This window comes from Heterodontus francisci, chromosome 11 (assembly GCF_036365525.1).
Source record: "Heterodontus francisci isolate sHetFra1 chromosome 11, sHetFra1.hap1, whole genome shotgun sequence".
Classification (NCBI taxonomy): domain Eukaryota; kingdom Metazoa; phylum Chordata; class Chondrichthyes; order Heterodontiformes; family Heterodontidae; genus Heterodontus; species Heterodontus francisci.
This window is the reverse complement of record NC_090381.1, coordinates 69379303-69398812: the sequence shown is the minus strand read 5'-3', so window position 1 is coordinate 69398812 and position 19510 is coordinate 69379303. Positions and strand designations below refer to the sequence as shown.

Below are 19510 nucleotides of genomic sequence, written 5' to 3'. Positions count from 1 at the left end.
ATGGAGTCTTATAGATCCCACTCTGAATCCCCATCAACGCAGACTTATTAACATCCAGTTCAGTGGCAGTAGGCAGGGTTGTTACAAGACTTCACCTTGGAGTAGCAGATGAAAATCAACAAAGATATTCCCTCCTGACTAGCAATAAGTGGAGGACAAGATTAGACTCTGCTCTGATGTTCCCTGTGGTTAAATATCCCACCGCCATTCAACATCTAGGCTTAAGCATGAAGAATAGCTAGATACCATATCCTAGCAAATAAAATCATAATTTACATTTATATAGAGCCTTTAATGTAATAAAACACCAAGATGCTTCACAGAAGCATTGTAAAGCAAAGCTTGACGCCGAGCACATATGGCAATATTAGAGCAGATGACAAAGAGTAAGGTTTTACGAAGCGTCTTAAAGAAGGAGGGAGGTAGAGGATCGGGGAGGTTTAGGGAGGGAATTCGAGCTTAGGGCCTTGGCATCTGAAGGCATAGCCACCAAATGGTGGTGCAATGAAAATCTGGGATGCTCTAGAGTCCAGAATTAGAGAAGTGTAGGTATCTTGGATTGTGGGACTAGAGGAAATTACAGAGACAATGAGGGGTGAGGGCATGGAGGTATTTGAAAACAGGGATGAGAATTTTAAAAGAGGCTTCGCTTAAGCAGGAGCTGGTGTAGGTCAGCGAGCAGTGGTGACAGATGAATGGGACTTCAGGTGCGAGTAAAGATCCAGGCATCTGAGTTTTGGATGACTCAGTCAGAGGCTAGAATGTAGGAGGCTGGCCAGAAGTTCATTGGAATAGTCAAGTCTAGAACTAAGAGAAAGCATGGTTGAAGGTTTCAGCTGAGGCAGGGGTAATGTTAAATGACATTAGAGGTAGAGATAGGCAGTCTTTGTGGTTGGAAGCTCATTTTGGGGTCAAATATGACACCAACGTTGCGAAAAGTCTGTTTCAGCCTCCGATAGTTGCCAGGAAGAGAGGTGGAGTTTGTGGCAAGGACTGAAGACATTGGCTTTGGTCTTCCCAGTAAAATAGAGGAAATTTCTGCTCGTCCAGCACTGGATGTTGGGCTAGCAGTCTGTTAATTTGGAGTTGAGTTGTTGAGAGAGGTGGTGATGAGGTAGAACTGAATGAAAACTAGCAAAATGTCATGTCATAATACAAAAAGAAACTAACTGTTTTATTTGTGCTAGGCAACGCATTGAGAAGCACCTACGTAAAAAGAACAATGCAAAGAAGGCAAAAAAGGAGGAAGAAAAAAGACTAAGTGAAAAATTCCCTCAGCTATCTGCATCAGCACAAAGTTAGCTTTACATTGTAAAGAAAATGTGAAAATAAACTTGTAAATAAAATGCGAAAAAGATGTTTTATTGTCTGTTTAAAAGTGAGTTACATAATTTAAACCTTGAGCTCATGTTTGTTCAGAAGTGCAGAGGACAGCTGTTAAACTTTTAATAGTAGTTACAGATAATTAAGGACTATTGCAGCTAAGTTTATCTCACTGTTCCTTCTGGATTAGCCTTCGGCTGACATGTAAACAACTGATTCAATAAAAGGCACAAGATAAACTGTTAATCTATACAGTGTACAAAACATAACCAGTGCTTACAAAAATATCACTAGTGTGACATATTTGGTGTTAATCTGAACATGGCATGATTTGTACTAATAACAATAGTAAATTGAAACAGTTTAAACATATGTCTTTGGGGACCTGGTTGGTCAATAAAATTGGCTGAACAGTTTAAAAAAACTTTATAAAATATACATTAGTATCTAACCACTATACAAAGAAGGCTGTGAAAAATGTGTTTGTACAGGAAGTTTAGCACTGTTCCTGAGAACCCTACTCACAACATAAGAAAACCAGACAGTTGTAACACCTTCACAAAGATAATGTATCCATAACTCATTTCCTTAGTTTTAAGGGCATTTTCTTTCAACGCATTGCTTCCCTCCTTCTTCATATTCCTGCTTAGAGATCCACATTTGCTGGAATGTACCCTTATTTTAAAAGAAGAAAAATAACTTAGCTAAGCCTTATAGCAGCGTTGATGCTGATCATTTGGAATTATTTTACACATCTCAGCAGCAATATAAATGACTGGGGTACAGAAACATAGAAGAGTGCAAAATACATGCTTTTCATTTATACAAATGACCTAGACATAGGCACAAGATAAATTATAGAAGTTTGTTATAGCAAAGAGAAAGATTGCAGGAGGATATAGCCAAGTTCTTAGCTTGGGTAGATAGATAGCAGCTTGTAGTTCAATGCAGGGTAAGGTGAAGTAGTGCATTTGGGGGCACGTGGGAAGAGAGGAAAATGACAAAGGAGTATACTCCCAGTATCCAAAATCCATAGATCTTTAAAGGGAGGGTATGCAGGTAAAGAATGCCACAACGGAGTTCTAGTTTATGCAAGAAAATGGACTTGATATTTTAAAAAATTTTTTAATGGTATGTGGGTGTCGCTGGCAAGGCTAGGATTAATTGCCCTCGAGAAGCTGGTGGTGTCTCCATGCACCTGCTACCTTTGTCTGCTGGGTGATACAGATCACGGGTTTGGAAGGTGCTGTCAAAGGAGCCTTGGTGAGTTGCTGCAATGCATCTTGTAAATGGTACACACTGCTACCACTATGCACTGGTGGTGGAGGGAGAATGTACAAAACAGACATGAAGATAAAGATTCACTAGAATGATACCAGGAATCAGGTTATAGTTTTGAAGAAAGACTATAAATGTTTAAAGTTCAGGGGAATTTAAGTCTGAAAGACTGAGTAAATCGCTACATCCACTAGTCAACAAATTGGGAACAAGTGGGTGTAGACTTGGGGATTAATCACTAGAAGAACACAAGGGGAGAGTTTGAGCCATTTCTTCCCCATGCAGTTCCTGGAAAAGTTATTGGAATGGTTTACCATATGACCATTAAGATACAGATTTTTTAAAAACTTGCATAACAGTCTTATCCTCAGAACATTCCCAAGAACCACACAACCAGTGAAGTTCTTTTGGAACTTTAGTCTATTATGTAGGCAAATGCAATAGCTAACTTGTGCAAAACTAGGTTGAACAAGAAGCAGAGATAAATGAACAATGTTGACCAAGGCCTTTGCTTTTTGTAAAGGATCCCATGACATTATTCAATGTCTCATCTGAAAGCCAGCACCTCCGACAATGCAGAACTGAGGTATCAATTCAGATTATTCAATCAAGATTATATGCTCAAGTGGCTGGATTGAGGCTTGAACTTGCACCCTGACTCGGGTGAGAAAATGCTGTCAAAGCCAAGTTTAACCAAAGTATTTGAAAAGGAAGTATATGAAATGACAGGGGCCTGGGACTACATTATATAGTTCCAGCTGCACAGTGGGACCTTCATAAACTACTCCATATTCTGCTCCCAACAATGGGACTCCGGCTTTCTATTTTCTTCTATGTAATCACAAACATGGTCTTGGAGGAGAGAATGAGTGTTCAATAAGGTAAGAAAGTAGAGACGATTTATTTATGCAGAGTTTAACTATTATTGCACAAAAAGTAAGCAAAAGACATAGTTCAAAATGACACTTAAATGCTTTAATTAAAAAAGCGAGAGCCAAACGTTACTACTCACCAAAGAGGCTAGAATAGAGCCACCAATCCAGGAGCTAAACCTGCGTTCCACTGTGGTATTATTGGCCATTAACTTTAACCGCATGCTCTGAAAACAGTATCAATTAGCCTTTGTTTTATTGAAAGCCTAACTTCTGACCAACCATAAACAATAGTGTATGTTAGAAATATAGTAAAGGTGAGTACCACAGAGCATAAAGTACCAATACTCATTCAATATCTGCAGTGACTCCTTGCTCAGAACCATGCCCTTAGATGCTTTCTCCACCCTTCCCCAAAAAGTAATAATTCAGCAGCAAAAAACAAGACGTGCACTTTCCCAATACCCGACTGAGCAGTGATAGACTTCACATCAGTTACCAACCCCTTTTATCTGAAAAGTAACATGTGGATTTGAAAAGACATATAAATTTCAAATTCAGTTATCTACAAATCAACAATTCTCACCAATCAAGCACCTTCAACAGAGCACTGTCATTTAAAAAAAAATATTTTTTGTGGGCATGCCTTGCTCCTGAAGTTTTAATGTACTATATAAAGGTATGAAAGTGCTTCCATTTTTAAAAATGTTTTGAGGACTCATGTTTGAAGATTGTGGAGATGGTTTCATTTGGGACTGAAGAGATTCCATAGATGCCGGACTTTGTCTTTTTTTGCTGAGAAAGAAGACACCAGTTCATTCTTTCTCCACCTCTCTGAGAAACCCTGAGAATCCAGTATGTGATAGCTGAAACCCCTGATGCCACATTTCTCCTGGAAAACCTCCTAGACTCATCCTCGACATCGCCAGAAGAGAACTGCTCCAAAAAGATCCCAGTGACAGCCATCTACACGTATTTGGGATGCCAGAAAAGGGACAACTGATATTCCATATCTTACCCTTTTCCTTCAAGAATTATTTGTCAAAATATTTCTTTCCTTTTTTTTTTGTAAAGAGATTTCTGCAGAAAAAACTTCATTTTTTTCTTTAACTGGTGTTGTGGGTGCGTGTGTTGGGCTAATTTACAAGGGAACTTTCATATTTCAATCTGTATGTTGGTGCTATGCATCTTTATTGAATAAGTCTTGTTTTATAATAAATTAATAATTTTCTTGTTTATTAAAGAAACCTGGTTGGTGGATTTTATTCCGAAATAAAAATATAGTTGGCTGTATCGGTAACTGGGAAAACATTTAAATATATGTTGTGACTCACGGAGAAGTGGAACTGGAGGAAGACAGTGCATTTCGCATGCCTCAGTTTTAACAATAACATGCTTTTTTGGGTTGGAGGGGAAAAAAGTAACTAAGTTTGCAAATCCTTGAACTACAAAGTTTTCAAAATCTGACTAGGTACAAGGGCATAAAAATACAAAATCAGAATTAATTTATTAATTTGAGAATTAGATCCTTGTGCTAGAATTAGTTATTACAAGACTACACAAAGTTGTGTGCTTTGTAAGGGAAATAGCCTATGTTGGGAGCCAGAGGCTCAATGTGGAATTCTTAGTTGGGGTTTGAATTGTTGAGATGGACTTTACTGACTCCCTCCCCACCCCCCAACCATGTAAATGTCTCTATTCCTCTAGAGTGGCTGAAATCCTTGTCGATCACAGCAAGTCCCTTCTCAATTAATTCCAAGATCGAGGTGATACGCGTATTCAAGAATGAAATTAATAGATTTTTGGACACTTAAGAATCAAGGGATATGGGGAAAGGGAGGGAAAGTTGAGTGGAGACCGAAGATCAGCCACGATCTTACCGAAAGGCAGAGCAGGCTCGGGAGGCCATCTGGCCAACTCCTCTTATTTCTTACGTTCCTCTCCTCTGAATTTGGTTAATATTAGCGTGTACCAAGATTTGCTTTTTGTAAACTCCAATCTGTCACTTATGTTGCAGAAGTGGGCGGCACAGTGATGCAGTGGTTAGCACCGCAGCCTCACAGCTCCAGCGACCCGGGTTCAATTCTGGGTACTGCCTGTGCGGAGTTTGCAAGTTCTCCCTGTGACCGCGTGGATTTTCGCCGGGTGCTCCGGTTTCCTCCCACAGCCAAAGACATGCAGGTTGATAGGTAAATTGCCCATTATAAATTGCCCCTAGTATAGGTAGGTGGTAGGGGAATTGAGGGAAGGTGGGGATGGGGTGGGATTGGGGGAAGGTGGGAATGGTGTAGGAATATGGGATTAATGTAGGATTAGTATAATGGGTGGTTGATGGTCAGCACAGACTCGGTGGGCCGAAGGGCCTGTTTCAGTGCTGTATCTCTAAATAAATAAACAAACATTAGGCACACAATCTCAAATAGCTTAAAATGTTCTCTTTAAAAACCTTTTACCCTTCATTTTTTCCAATCACAAACAACTATTCAGTACTCAAGAGTAATACAGACAAAACATTAAAAAAATTTTAAAATGCACATAATGCTTCCTTATAAACTGTTTTTAGTGCACTTATTTTACTGAGGCCTTAGGCTCTCTGCAAAAGCAGAGCTTAGCGTTAATAATTTCTCAAAATTATCAACCTGTCAACAAAAGTGAGTGACCAACTACAACTGTATCTACAATTCATCAAATGCCAGAATCCGAGCATGCACAGTATCCGATCAGAAGATCTGCTGGCCTTAACTATTAGGTGTCAACCCTCAACAGCAAAATTAATGGCCAAGATTTGAGGTAAAAATGACATTGAAGTTATCAGTACTCACCTGCCAGCGATCACACGTATGCAGTTAAACACAGAAATTAGGAAGTTGCTCATCCAGAAACAGCGCTATACTGATATCTTACCAAGAGGCACAATTTTAAAACATGGAAGGGCGTGAAGTTGCCATACACAAGTGATTATATACCTAATAAACTCACCAGAACAAAGTTAGGCCTCAAAAACTGTTTTTAGTGCATTTATTTGATTATGACGTGCATTTAAAATTTTTAAAAATGTTTTTACTGTATTAGCCTCATAAGCAATTATTTGAGTTTGTGATAAAAAATTAAGGGTGAAAAATTTTTGAAAACATTTTAAGCTTTCTGAGATCTACACATTGTGCACTTAATATTTCTGCAACAGTTGTGAGGCAGATTAGGTTTTAAAAATAGCAAATTCTGGTAAGTAAATTTTTTATGGCATGGTAAATCCTAATTACTAGCAAACAATCTCTGGCACTGAATTAACTTCTACAATTGTGGAGTTTCACTCCTTCAGATTTTAATTATTGGAAATTTTAAAAACGTAAATTTAAAAAAAAATCTTTTTCTGTCTCTTTTTATCACTCTTAATCCCATCTTTCTTTCCCTCTCTTTCACTTTCTGTAGATGATTTGGCATTGAATTTACTATTCTGACACTTCCTGGTTCAGACTGCATCCCTCAGTAAGGATTCTTCAATCTGACTGGTTAAGGAGAGATAGATTTGCTTGCCCTGTTCACAGGGGTCTCAGAGCTCCTGTAGAGGGTGCTGCGCTAAAATGGCTTTCTAACCACAGCAGGTTCCAATGCAAAAGCCCATAGAAAGTCTGTGGGCAAGTGCAAATGTAATAAACTGCTGGCGCCCTCATTCGCTGCGGAGTACAAAATTCATACCATATCTGCAAAATGGAATACTACTATTTTGTACATTACAGTGCAGAATGTCTCCCTGGAAAAGAGTTTCTTCAGTAAGCAAAACACATGTTAGTAGACTCAAGTATAAGTTGTTAATTCATTCGGCAAGAAACGAATAGGTTCAATTCAGAAAGATTGTATGTAACTGATACTCACAGGTGGTGTTTTCTGGGAAAGCTCCCTGTTCAACCGGTCTGTAAAGCTCTGTATTAATGTGTTTCCACCTGCTGCAATCACACTGCCATATAAACCCTGAAAACAATACCCAAAACAGCAGTTTAATAACAGCCATCTGTTAGTTTATTTTTACATAATTTTCTTTGGTTTCATGGAGGAATTCAGACTTTTCTTGTTAAAGCATTTTCCAGTAGTTACTTTGTCTTCATAGTATAATACAGCAGAAGATACAAACAGTCCGTTTGCAAGGAACGGATTCAGTAGATAGTCTTCAACTGCTTAATCAAATATGTAACACCAAATGCAAATAAAATCATAGATTGTTACAGTACAGAAGGTCACCACTCAGCCCATAGGTCCTGTGCTAGCTAGGAACAGGAGGATGCCATTTACCCCTTTGAGCCTATTCCGCCAGCATTCAATGAGAACATGGATCATCTGCGACCCAACTCCACATTTTTTCCCATATGTTTCAATTCTTTCAGTTAATTTTAAATCTCAGATTGATAGACTTTTGTTAACAACTGATGCAGCATCATCTGCTGTTTGTGGAAGAGAGTTCTACCAACTTTGCCTTGTAGAATTGTTTCCCAATTTTACCCTTGAAAGGTCTGGGTCTAATTATTAGACTATGCCCCCTAGTCCTACACTTCCTAACCAGCAGAAATAGGTTCTCTCTATCTATCCCATCTATTTCTTGAAAATTTCAATCAAATCACTCCTTAACCTTCTAAATTCCAGGGAATAGAAACATAGAAAATAGGAGCAGGAGTAGGCCATTCGGCCCTTCGAGCCTGCTCTGCTACTCATTATGATCATGGCTGATCATCCAACTCAGGAACCTGTTCCTGCTTTAACCCCGTACCCTTTGATCCCTTTAGACCCAAGAGCTATATCTAACTCTTTCTTGAAAACATACAACGTTTGGCCTTAACTGCTTTCTGTGGTAGCGAATTCCACAGGCTCACCACTCTCTGGGTGAAGAAATTTCTCTTCATCTCAGTCCTGAAAGGTTTACCCCGTATCCTTCGACTATGACCCCTGCTTCTGGACTCCTCCACCATCGGGAACATCCTTCCTGTATCTACCCTGTCAAGTCCTGTTAGAATTTTATAGGTTTCTATGAGATCCCCCTTCACTCTTCTCAACTCCAGCGAATATAAGCCTAAACAACTCAATCTCTCCTCATACGTCAGTCCCGTCATCCCAGGAATCAGTCTGGTAAACCTTCGCTGCACTCCCTCTATAGCAAGAACATCCTTCCTCAGATAAGAAGACCAAAACTGCACAATATTCCAGGTGTGGCCTCACCAAGGCCCTGTATAATTGCAACAAGACATCCCTGCTCCTGTACTCGAATCCTCTCATTATGAAGACCAACATATCATTTGCCTTTTTTACCGCCTGTTGCACCTGCATGCTTACCTTCAGCGACTGATGTACGAGAACAGGCAGGTCTCGTTGCATATTCCCCTCTCTCAGTTTATAGCCGTTCAGATAATAATCTGCCTTCCTGTTTTTGCTACCAAAGTGGATAACCTCACATTTATTCACATTATACTGCATCTGCCATGCATTTGCCCACTTGTCCAAATCACCCTGACGCCTCTGCATCCTCCTCACAACTCACCCTCCCACCCAGTTTTGTGTCATCTGCAAATTTGGAGATATTACATTTAGTTTCCTCATCTAAATCATTAACGCATATTGTGAATAGCTGGGGTCCTAGCACTGATTCCTGCGGTCCCCACTAGACACTGCCTGCCATTCGGAAAAAGGCCAGTTTATTCCTATTCTTTGTTTCCTGTCTGCAAACCAATTTTCTATCCATCGCAATGCACTACCCCCAATCCCATGCGCTTTAATTTTACATGCTAATCTCTTATGTGGGACTTTGTCGAAAGCCTTCTGAAAGTCCAAATAAACCACATCACTGGCTCCCCCTCATCAACTCTACTAGTTACATTCTCGAAGAATTCAAGTAGATTCGTCAAGCATGATTTCCCTTTCGTAAATGCATGCTGACTCTGCCCAATTCTACTACTGTTCTCCAAGTGCTCTGCTATAAAATCTTTTATAATGGAGCCTAGAATTTTCTCCACTACCGACATCAGGCTGACTGGTCTATAATTCCCCGTTTTCTCTCTACTTCCCTTTTTAAATAGTGGAGTTACATTAGCTACCCTCCAATCTGTAGGAACTATTCCAGAGTCTATAGAATCTTGGAAGATGACCACCAATGCATCCACTATTTCTGGGGCCACTTCCTTAAGTACTCTGGGATGCAGATCATCAGGCCCTGGGGATTTATCAGCCTTCAATCCCATCAATTTCCCCAACACCATTTCTCTATTAACACTGATTTCCTTCAGTTCCTCTCTCTCACTAAACCCTATGTTCCCCAACATTTCTGATATGATATTTGTGTCCTCCTTTGTGAAGACAGAACCAAAGTATGCATTTAGTTGGTCAGCCATTTCTTTGTTCCCCATAATAAATTCCCCCGTTTCTGACTGTAAGGGACCTACATTTGTCTTCACCAATCTTTTTCTCTTCACATACCTAGAGAAACTTATAGAGTCAGTTTTTATGTTCCCTGCAAGCTTACTCTCGTACTCTATTTTCCCCTTCTTAATCAATCCCTTGGTCCTCCTTTGCTGAATTCTAAACTGCTCCCAATCCTCAGGTCTGTTGTTTCTTCTGGCGAATTTGTATGCCTCTTCCTTGGATCTAATGCTATCTCTAATTTCCCTTGTAAGCCACGGTTTGGCTACCTTTCCCGTTTTACTTTTGCGCCAGTCAGGAATAAACAACTGTTGCAGTTCATCCATGCGCTCTTTGAATGCTTGTCATTGCCCATCCATCGTCATCCCTTTAAGTAAGGTTTCCCAATCCATCACAGCCAACTCGCGCCTCATACCTTCGTAGTTTCCTTTATTAAGATTCAGGACCCTAGTCTCAGAATCAACTACGTCACTCTCCATCTTGATGAAGAATTCTATCATATTATGGTCGCTCATCCCCAAGGGGTCTTGCACAACTAGACCTGTCAATTATTCCTCTCTCATTACACAATACCCAGTCGAGGATGGCCTGTTCTCTAGTTGGTTCCTCAACGTATTGGTCCAGAAAACCATCCTGTATACACGCCATGAATTCCTCCTCTATGATATTCTGACTAATTTGATTTGCCCAATCTATACGCAGATTGAAGTCACCCATAATTACAGATGTTCCTTTATCACATGCGTCTCTAATTTCCTGTTTAACGCCATTCCCAACATCACCACCACAGTTTGGGGGTCTATATACAACCCGCACTAACGTTTTTTGTCCCCTAGTGTTTCTCAGCTCTACCCATACAGATTCCACATCGTCAGAGCTAATATCCTTCCTCACTATTACGTTAATTTCCTCTTTTACCAGCAATGCAACTCCACCGCCTTTTACTTTTTGTCTGTCCTTCCTAAATACTGAATACCCCTGGATGTTCATTTCCCATCCCTGGTCACCCTGCAGCCATGTCTCCGTAATCCTGACTATACCATACCCGTTTACATCTATTTGCGCGATTAATTCATCCACTTTATTGCGAATGCTCCGCGGGTTAAGGCACAAAGCCTTAAGGCTCGTCTTTTTGACCTTACTTGTCCCCTTCCCACTATTTTTCATTGTGGCCCTGTTTGATTCTAGCCCTTGATTTCTTTGCCTATCACTTTTCTTATTCCCCTTACTGTCTTTTGTTCTTGTCTTTGATTCCCCCCTATCTCTGATAAACCCTATTTTATGTGATCTCACCTTGTAATTTAACCCTTAGAATCCAGGTATCATTCCAGTAAATCTACACTACACTCCGTCCAAGGCCAATATATCTTTCCTATGATGTGGTGCCAAGAACTGCTCACAGTACACCACGTGTGGTCTAACCAGGGCTTTGCATAACTGAAATATGACTTCCACCCCCTAGCATGCTGGCCCTCCAGATATAAAGCCCAGATTCCATTAGCTATTTTGGTTATTTTCTGTACCTGTTCATAACATTTTAGTGATCTATGTACCTGGATCCCCTAGTCTTTTTGGACCTCCACTGTTTTGAGCTTTTCACCATTTAATTAAATGAGCTATTCATTTACACTGTCATTGTTTTAATTGTGAATTTCATCTTTACTCAAGAGTTTTTGTTAAGGGCCTTTGGTCTGTTTGTTCAAATTATGCAGATTTATTCAGACATTAATTTTATTAGTCTAATATTTATAATTGATGGTGTGTTTCCAGCTTGACGTTTGTTTCACATTTCCAGCATTCAGGATTTGTTTTTAAATTCTCTTATAAAGCAACTGTATTTAAACAAGCGTTGCTGTATTATCACTATGGGTACAAGGACTCACCGGTCTAATATCAATGTCACACATTCCAACACTTGTGGTCACCACATGGCTGACACCCAGCATTGTGTTTCCAGATAAACCCTGAAAGTACAGAAATAAACTTCAATTTTGCAATGAAGAACAACAGCTCATAATTCAGCTGGATACTTCGAAACAATGGTGCATTTTACATGATTCAAACAAGTATTTGGCAATGCTAAATGCTTGGGTTTTTTTGCAGTTCAATACGCATACAGAACAGGAGAGAAATTAAAACACAAGATTGCTGTTCTGACCTCAGTGAAACCGTTAGCAATAAAATATGAGATATGAAGTCCCAGACCAATTTAAAGAATTACATGACAAGAATTCACATTTTAAGACTTTTATTATAACTAAACTAAAAGAAATCCCCATTAACTAAATAGTACTTTGTAAGCAGCTGATCACCAAATTGCAAAAAAAGCTATTTTCTTTACTTAAACCTCACACCATACTTATATATTACACAGTCTTCCTTCATAACGAAATCTTTGCAGTTAAAAGTCCCAAACTCCTCCCAATTGCAGTGGGTTGGATCTCTAAGACCTCTCAAAGTCAATGTCCTTCGCTCACTTCTCAGAGCACTTTTGACCTGGACAGCCGTTAATAAGGTGATCCCTGGTGATCCTGCTGGTCTTTTACTTCTCTGCAAACTTCAACTTTCAAAACAGGTTCCAGTCTCCTTTCACTGTATTGGTTTCTCTGAGAGCAGGTGTTCCCTCTCTTTCTCCCTTGAGTCTGCCACCACTGATCTTCTTTACAGCCTGTCTGCCTTCAGAAAATCTACTGAATTTATCTGGAATCAAGTCAATAGTCCATTGTCCCTTTCCAATATGCAAAGTCTAGAAGTTTGACTACAGCAGAGTCACCGGGCTTTCCACTGTTTCCAGGTGTTAGCAGCTGTTATGCACATTTACATTCTCAGACTCACTAAATCCTTGTTTACGATCCGAAAGTCTGGGAGGATGAAACCCATTGTTCTTTAGGTGCTATACCCCTACAGTCTCTGCTTTTCAATAAAGGTCTTTGATCTGGGTTCTATGTTGTCCTGGTAACCAAGATTTCTGTCTTGTCTTTAAGCAGAGTTGATGTGAGGTCACCTAACTTCTGTCACTCCATCTTAAACTTTTAAAAAAGGCAGCTTTTTAAAAAAACATAATCATGTTACAAAGTTCAACATTCATAACAATTGCACACAAAAGAACGAGCAGTGAGCTCCACCAATAGTTCAAATGTCATTCAATGCAATATCCAAGCAGTCATTCTTCATTTACGCACCTAGACATTTTGGGAGTAATTTTAACCTAACTGGTCTAGAAGAGGAGAGGGGTTTAAATGGATGACCAGTCCTATCTTGCAATTTCCCACCAGGTGGATTAGGTTAAAATTACTGCCATTGGGAATTTCAGCAGGGTTGTCAGCCAGGATAAAGGTAAATCAAACGTCGTCCAATAAATATACAAGAGAAATTTCCAATAGGAGTTACCAACAGTAATTGAGAGCAGGAAATCTTGTTGGTTTTTCCTTTAGCTAGTCCCAGGGTGAAGACAATGTAGTACTGCAGTATAGACCAGGGATTTAACATGGTGTATGATTCAGTTCCACACTAGAAACATATTTAACAACTAAGACATCAGGTTAGAAGAGTTGTTGGTGGTGGTGTATTAGGTTTTTCATTAACAATTCATGGCTTAAGAGTCTAAAACCAGCTCCTGACCCACAAGGATTTTAAAAAGTCGAATACTACAACAAATCCAATCAGTTCTTTTTTAATCACGGTGCACATTTTTCATTCCTCCTCCAATTCCTCTTCTCTCCCCACCCCTGAAATTAAATAGGTAAAAATAAAAAAAGTTCTCGAAAGTCCAAAGCCAAATTTATAGTTATACATGAGGGTTTAAATGGAAGAAAACCCAAATAATTAACTGAGTTATTAATCTCACAGGCTGTTTGTGGGGTTTCACTGTTCGTAAATTGGTTGCTGTATTAGCCTACATAACTGTGCCTATATTTCGAAGATAGTTTAATGGATAGGAACCATTTTGGGTTGTCAGGAGGATGAGATATGATTATATAATTTATTTTTATATACATTTCGGTATAATTGGACATAAAGTTTCTAGTTAAAAACGTAAGACTCCTTCTCTCATAGGTAAGCTTTTCTATTAATTATTTTGATTTTGTCTGATCACATTATTAAATCCACTATGAAGCTCTTCACAAAAGTTTCTTCCCCCTTCCACTCTCAGTTCAGTACCTTGACATTGGAAGGATCAAACAAGCCTTCTGGAATTCTCAATCGCTCAGCCCCAAAATCACAATTATAGCCATTAGGAAATTCATAATGAACACTGGGCATCTGTGCAGCCACTCTGTGGAGATAAAGGGAGAGAGCTCCATACTTTCAATTCAGACAAAACAAATAAAATAGCCCAACCTAAACCATAATAGTGAAGTCATGAGGAAATTAAATGTTAAGATTTCTGCTACTCACTGTTCATCATATGATGAATCAGACACCTGGAGTACTGAAGCTTGGAAATCCTGAATCACTTCCTGCAAATTTATAGGATCCATCAATCATTATGCAATAACTGTCACTTACTTCCAGTAACATTTCTAATCACGCCTTTACTGGCGGAATAAAACGTACCTGTTAATCTTGCCAATATGATTCTATTACTCAAAGCTTGGTCTCGAATGTAGATGATACAATTGTTCACTAACCTCACATCTCCCAGCTCATCTCCAAGATAGATTGCATTGTTCTACATCGTTCCATTTTTCTTGAGGCAGCTAAAAATTGTGCTTCTGGCCCAATGCAGACTGCTCCCCCCACTCTCACAGCTGCCATCTCCTACCAAATTGTACTCTGACACAATGCAGCTTGCAGAAGCAACAGCCACTACAACAAGCCTCCAAACCCACTCCCGAAAGTCTTAATTTCAGCCTTCAAAGGATGCAGTGAAAGGGTTTCCCCAGCAGGCACTTGGAAGAACAGCTTCTGCATATATCAAAACATTGCGAATCAGCACTTATAAAAGCAAGATGCTCAGGCTGCTAATGGGAGTGATAAGCACCAATGTGTGCAAGAAGTTATCAATAGTGGACATAAACTTCTAACAGGCTCCCCAGATAACTGTCCAGAAAACTCAAATACCCACATCCATCATAATCACCAGAACAAAACTCACCCCCATGCCAAGCACCCAATGATCTCCCAACATTGCTGACTTCTGATGAAGAAAGGCCCCTTCTTTTGTCAGTGACGATCCAGAACCCTCTCACATTACCCCAAACACCATGATTGCCCCCTCACAGTGCTGCCACATCCTGCATTCGAGTTCTTCCCACATCTCACCCTCTCCAGTGTTCTTACATCTCATGACACCAGCTTCCAAAGGCCTGGATGACCCTCAATATTATCAAACTACAAGGCTCCCCCAACTCCTGACTACTGCTACATACAGTTCCAACAACCCAACTCCAACCTAGCATCATTCCTTGTATTCTGGACAGTAAAATATGAAAAAAAATTAATTACATAATTGAACAGGCCTTGAATAATAAAGGCAGATTAAGTTTCCATGCAAAAATTGGTATTAACATTAAATTCAAGTGCAAAAAAATTAAAAACCTATAAAAAATACAAATGATTTATTCTATCAAATCATTCTATAAAAAATTTGCAGGATTACAGGGAAAAGGCAGGGGAGTCGGACTAGGTGAGTTCTCTTGCAGAAAGCTGGCACAAACATGATGGGCCGAATGGTCTCCTTCTGTGCTGTAACCATTCTATTACTGTAAATCAGTGCCACTCAATTTTTGTACAATATAATCTAAGACAGCATATGGTCCAACTCACCACGAACAGCTGCTATACATCAGCACAGCTCAAAATCATTATTGTTTTAAAATATACTTAAAACCAATTAGTTAAAATGTTCCTAATTTACTACATCTTATCAATAAACTGGGTTAATATTACTTACATTACACATGTAGTTGTGCCAGGACCGTGTGACCTGTGGTAGTTTCTCTTTCTTCTTCCAATTAGGAGGAGATCCCTCACGCACCGATTCCTAAGAGAATAGCAGTAGGAGGGAGTGAAACATTACTCATTTTTATTTTTCACTACAGCTTCAATTTTAGAGTCAGGATAAAAACATAAGCAAATTTCAAGCCATGATGAGGTCAATTTGATGAAATTTCTTCCACAAATAACATTGCGTGTGTTCTCCCAAATATAAGCATCATTCATTGCGTAGCTGGAAACACCAAGCAGTAACTCTCCTGATGGCTTGGTTGAGAAAAGCACTCCCTGGTTTAATACTAAGGTGAATAAATGAGAAAGTCCAGCATTTGATTTCCTATCTGTACTGAGTTACCAGATTTCATCTGAGGCAGCAATTTAGCTACTGCAGTCATTTCAGTACCTCAGGGCAAGACACAGAAAGAGTCAGCCAGGATTCCCACTCTTGACTATTATTTAGAGTTAGGATATGGCCCAACTATTATCCCTTCAACCGTAAGAGGGCCTGCCAACAATCTATCTAGATGCAGGAAAAATGGCTATTTGGACTAAGTACTAAAGCACTTTCGATATTGGTGGGAAAGTACCCCAGCAACTGTCAGTGTCTTCAGTAAATGAGAAGAAAATTAAACAAAACAAACCAGAAAATAGTGATCAAAGAGGGAGTTACCAAGTGTCATGCGAATTATCAGACATACATACTCACAAGCCAACTTATAAAAATTGGGAATCAGTTTGTAACAAGGGAGATTACTTGCCTTCAGATTCACTTGACATGATTCTACAATGAAAACATATCCCTGGAGTAAGTCCCCTATACCACCGGGTAAAATAAGGGTCAATGGTCAAAGCCCTCAGAGTTAGAGCTATGGGATCATCTCCTTATAACACTTACAACAGTGACCATTTCAAAACCTACTTTGTTGGCTGTAAAGTGCTTTGGAATATCCCGTAGTCGTGAAAGGTGCTATACAAATACAAGTCTTTCTTTTCCCTAACAGCCCTATTGGAAGTGTCAAGAATCTCAGTGCCAGATCATTAACATGAAGTCACCAAATGAGCAATAAGGAGCAAGCATAAAATTTGACTAACGGTGAAAATCTAGTCCTAATTGCTTTCTTTAGTACAAGGGTTTTTATTTCACAACTACACAAAAAGGTGAAATGAGGAAAGACAACTTTGGCAATCCAGCCCACTCCTTCCACAGCCCATTTACAATCCATTATCATGGATTTTCTACCTAACCCATTGAATGTAACCAGGAAAGGTTCTGCTAGTTTGCATTCCATCCTTAATGTAAATCAAGTAAAACTCTAGAACACCTACCTAACCTCAAATTATACGCTGTACACTACATTTATTATGTTAAGACATACAAACCATGAAAATCTCAGGTTCAAACCCAAATCTGGGCAGATAAAGTAGAATAAAAGCAAAATACTGCGGATGCTGGAAATCTGAAACAAAAACAAGAAATGCCGGATTCACTCAGCAAGTCTGGCAGCATCTGTGGAAAGAGAAGCAGAGTTAACGTTTCGGGTCACTGACCCGAAACGTTAACTCTGCTTCTCTTTCCACAGATGCTGCCAGACCTGCTGAGTGAATCAGATAAAGTAGAACTCTGGAATACAATTTGCCCGTGTTAAATGTTCAGATGGGAATGTCAGGCAGGGTTCCTACACAACAATTCTCCTTTTTCTCACCCATCACCACCAACCTACCCCACCACTTGTGTGGATGCTGAAGTCACAACTGAGCAGAACCGATTCTCTCCCCTCAAGGTAAAATAGCCTACCAATATTTACTCTTTAGGCTAAAGCAAGTTATCAGATAGGTGCTGACATTAATGGAATTATTTATTTATTTAGAGATACAGCACTGAAACAGGCCCTTCAGCCCACCGAGTCTGTGCCGACCAACAACCACCCATTTATACTAACCCTACAGTAATCCCATATTCCCTATCACCTACCTACACTAGGGGCAATTTACAACGGCCAATTTACCTATCACCTGCAAGTCTTTGGATGTGGGAGGAAACCGGAGCACCCGGCGAAAACCCACGCAGACACAGAGAGAACTTGCAAACTCCACACAGGCAGTAACCAGAATCGAACCCGGGTCCCTGGAGCTGTGAGGCCGCGGTGCTAACCACTGCGCCACTGTGCCGCCTTAATTGTCCACTCACAGACCGGAAGTATGCTACATGAAGCATATTTAATTTGAAGAATGTGGTCTACACCACCTAAAGATGACTAATTTACCTTTGTTCACTAATTCAGTTCCATATACCATATATAACAAGTACAGGCATGACAGGCCAAATGGCCTCCCTCTATGCTGTATGTTTCCATGGTTTCTGAGAACTAAAGCAATAACTCGAAGGCAGGAGAACTCATTTTACATGTGTTAAGGGCTAAAGTAAAACAAATCACCAAAATACATATCTCTTTTGAAAGGAAGATCAAGGCAGTAATATCTCACATAGCTATGTGGAGTATTCCACATAGCTGTTATGGAGAAGTCAAGCAAGTATATGCAATGCAAGTTGAAGTATGAAATTCTGTCTACTCTAGTGGAAGGGCAGTGTTTTGTTCTCATAAGACATACATAGCTGGTAGATTTTCTGAGATCCTTTCAAAATACAAGGCAAGATCCCTGATGCAAAATCTGTTCTCAATCAGACTTGTGAACTGCTAGGTAACAGGAGGAGTAAAAGATTTTGGGTCACATGGAGGAAAGAACAATCAAGCAAGCAAAGGAGACTATCCAAGAGAGATAGCACACATGAAAGTGCAATACAAATGCAGAAAAAGTAAGAAGAATCTCAAGGAAGTTCCTTCAGGCAGGTAAAAGGCAGACTTAGATGCTGTGAACACTCTAATATACATGAGATGAAGTCCTTTGGCAACATAGGAATCAAAAGGATAAAAAGTGAATTCTGGCTCCAGCCTGCAAAATCTTTCTATTTGTAATTGTATAGCTACTGAATAAAGTCTATATGAAAAGCTACAATTTTCTGAATAGCACTGCTTTTGAGTCTTTAAATCTGCTCTGTATGGATGAACAGTAAGAAATTGGAACACTAGGCAGCATGGGCATGTTAAGATGACAGTTTCATCCAGAAATGGTCCTAAATTGATTTTAAGCCCTTTCAGAACAATTGGCTGAGATGTACATAAGGCCATAGATATATCACGAAGCCAGGCACATGTGCCACAGGCTGAAACATATACAGGCCACGGATGTAAACGGCTGCTTGCATGTTGCCACATGTCACATGAAGGCTGGAGTTTGTGGAATTAGTGAGGCTAGAATATGTGGATAAACAGCCACAAGAAAAGCCCATTATCAGGCTTTAAAGGCTGTACAGTGGCATCTTGAGATCACAGTGCTGTTTCATGGGCAAGTTACAGAAGAATGAAACTAAATGTAAAAGCAAAATACAGCAGTTGCTGGAAATCTGAAATAAAAACAAAAAGTGCTGGAAATACTCAGCAGGTCTGGCAACTTCTGTGGAGAGAGAAACAGGAGTTAACGTTTCATCAGATGAAAGGTCACAGACCTGAAATGAAACTAATGCCTTGGCAGGTGACTATAGATCAATGAACTGATTCCTAAATCTTCGTTAAGTAGCCCTCGTTTAGCTCAGCTAGCACAAGAAAAAGTAAGAATTTCTCAATTGCGAAGCAGCTGGGATC

General features: G+C 39.7%; 2 protein-coding genes across 4 annotated transcripts in view; one reads left to right on the top strand and one right to left on the bottom strand.

The window, feature by feature from the left end:
- Positions 1-1355, top strand: part of mrpl47 (mitochondrial ribosomal protein L47) — a 29659-nt gene extending 28304 nt beyond the window's left edge. For both annotated transcript variants that reach the window (XM_068042257.1, XM_068042258.1), the window contains one exon: positions 1188-1355. In XM_068042257.1, coding sequence (XP_067898358.1) covers positions 1188-1302 — 115 coding nt within the window. In that variant the 3' untranslated portion in view covers positions 1303-1355. The remainder of the gene's footprint in view (positions 1-1187) is intronic.
- actl6a (actin-like 6A) overlaps positions 1342-19510 on the bottom strand; it is a 40987-nt gene continuing 22818 nt past the window's right edge. For both annotated transcript variants that reach the window (XM_068042254.1, XM_068042255.1), the window contains 7 exons: positions 15769-15858; positions 14271-14332; positions 14034-14148; positions 11756-11836; positions 7347-7442; positions 3614-3700; positions 1342-1998 (listed from right to left, as the gene is read on the bottom strand). In XM_068042254.1, coding sequence (XP_067898355.1) covers positions 1918-1998; positions 3614-3700; positions 7347-7442; positions 11756-11836; positions 14034-14148; positions 14271-14332; positions 15769-15858 — 612 coding nt within the window. In that variant the 3' untranslated portion in view covers positions 1342-1917. The remainder of the gene's footprint in view (positions 1999-3613; positions 3701-7346; positions 7443-11755; positions 11837-14033; positions 14149-14270; positions 14333-15768; positions 15859-19510) is intronic.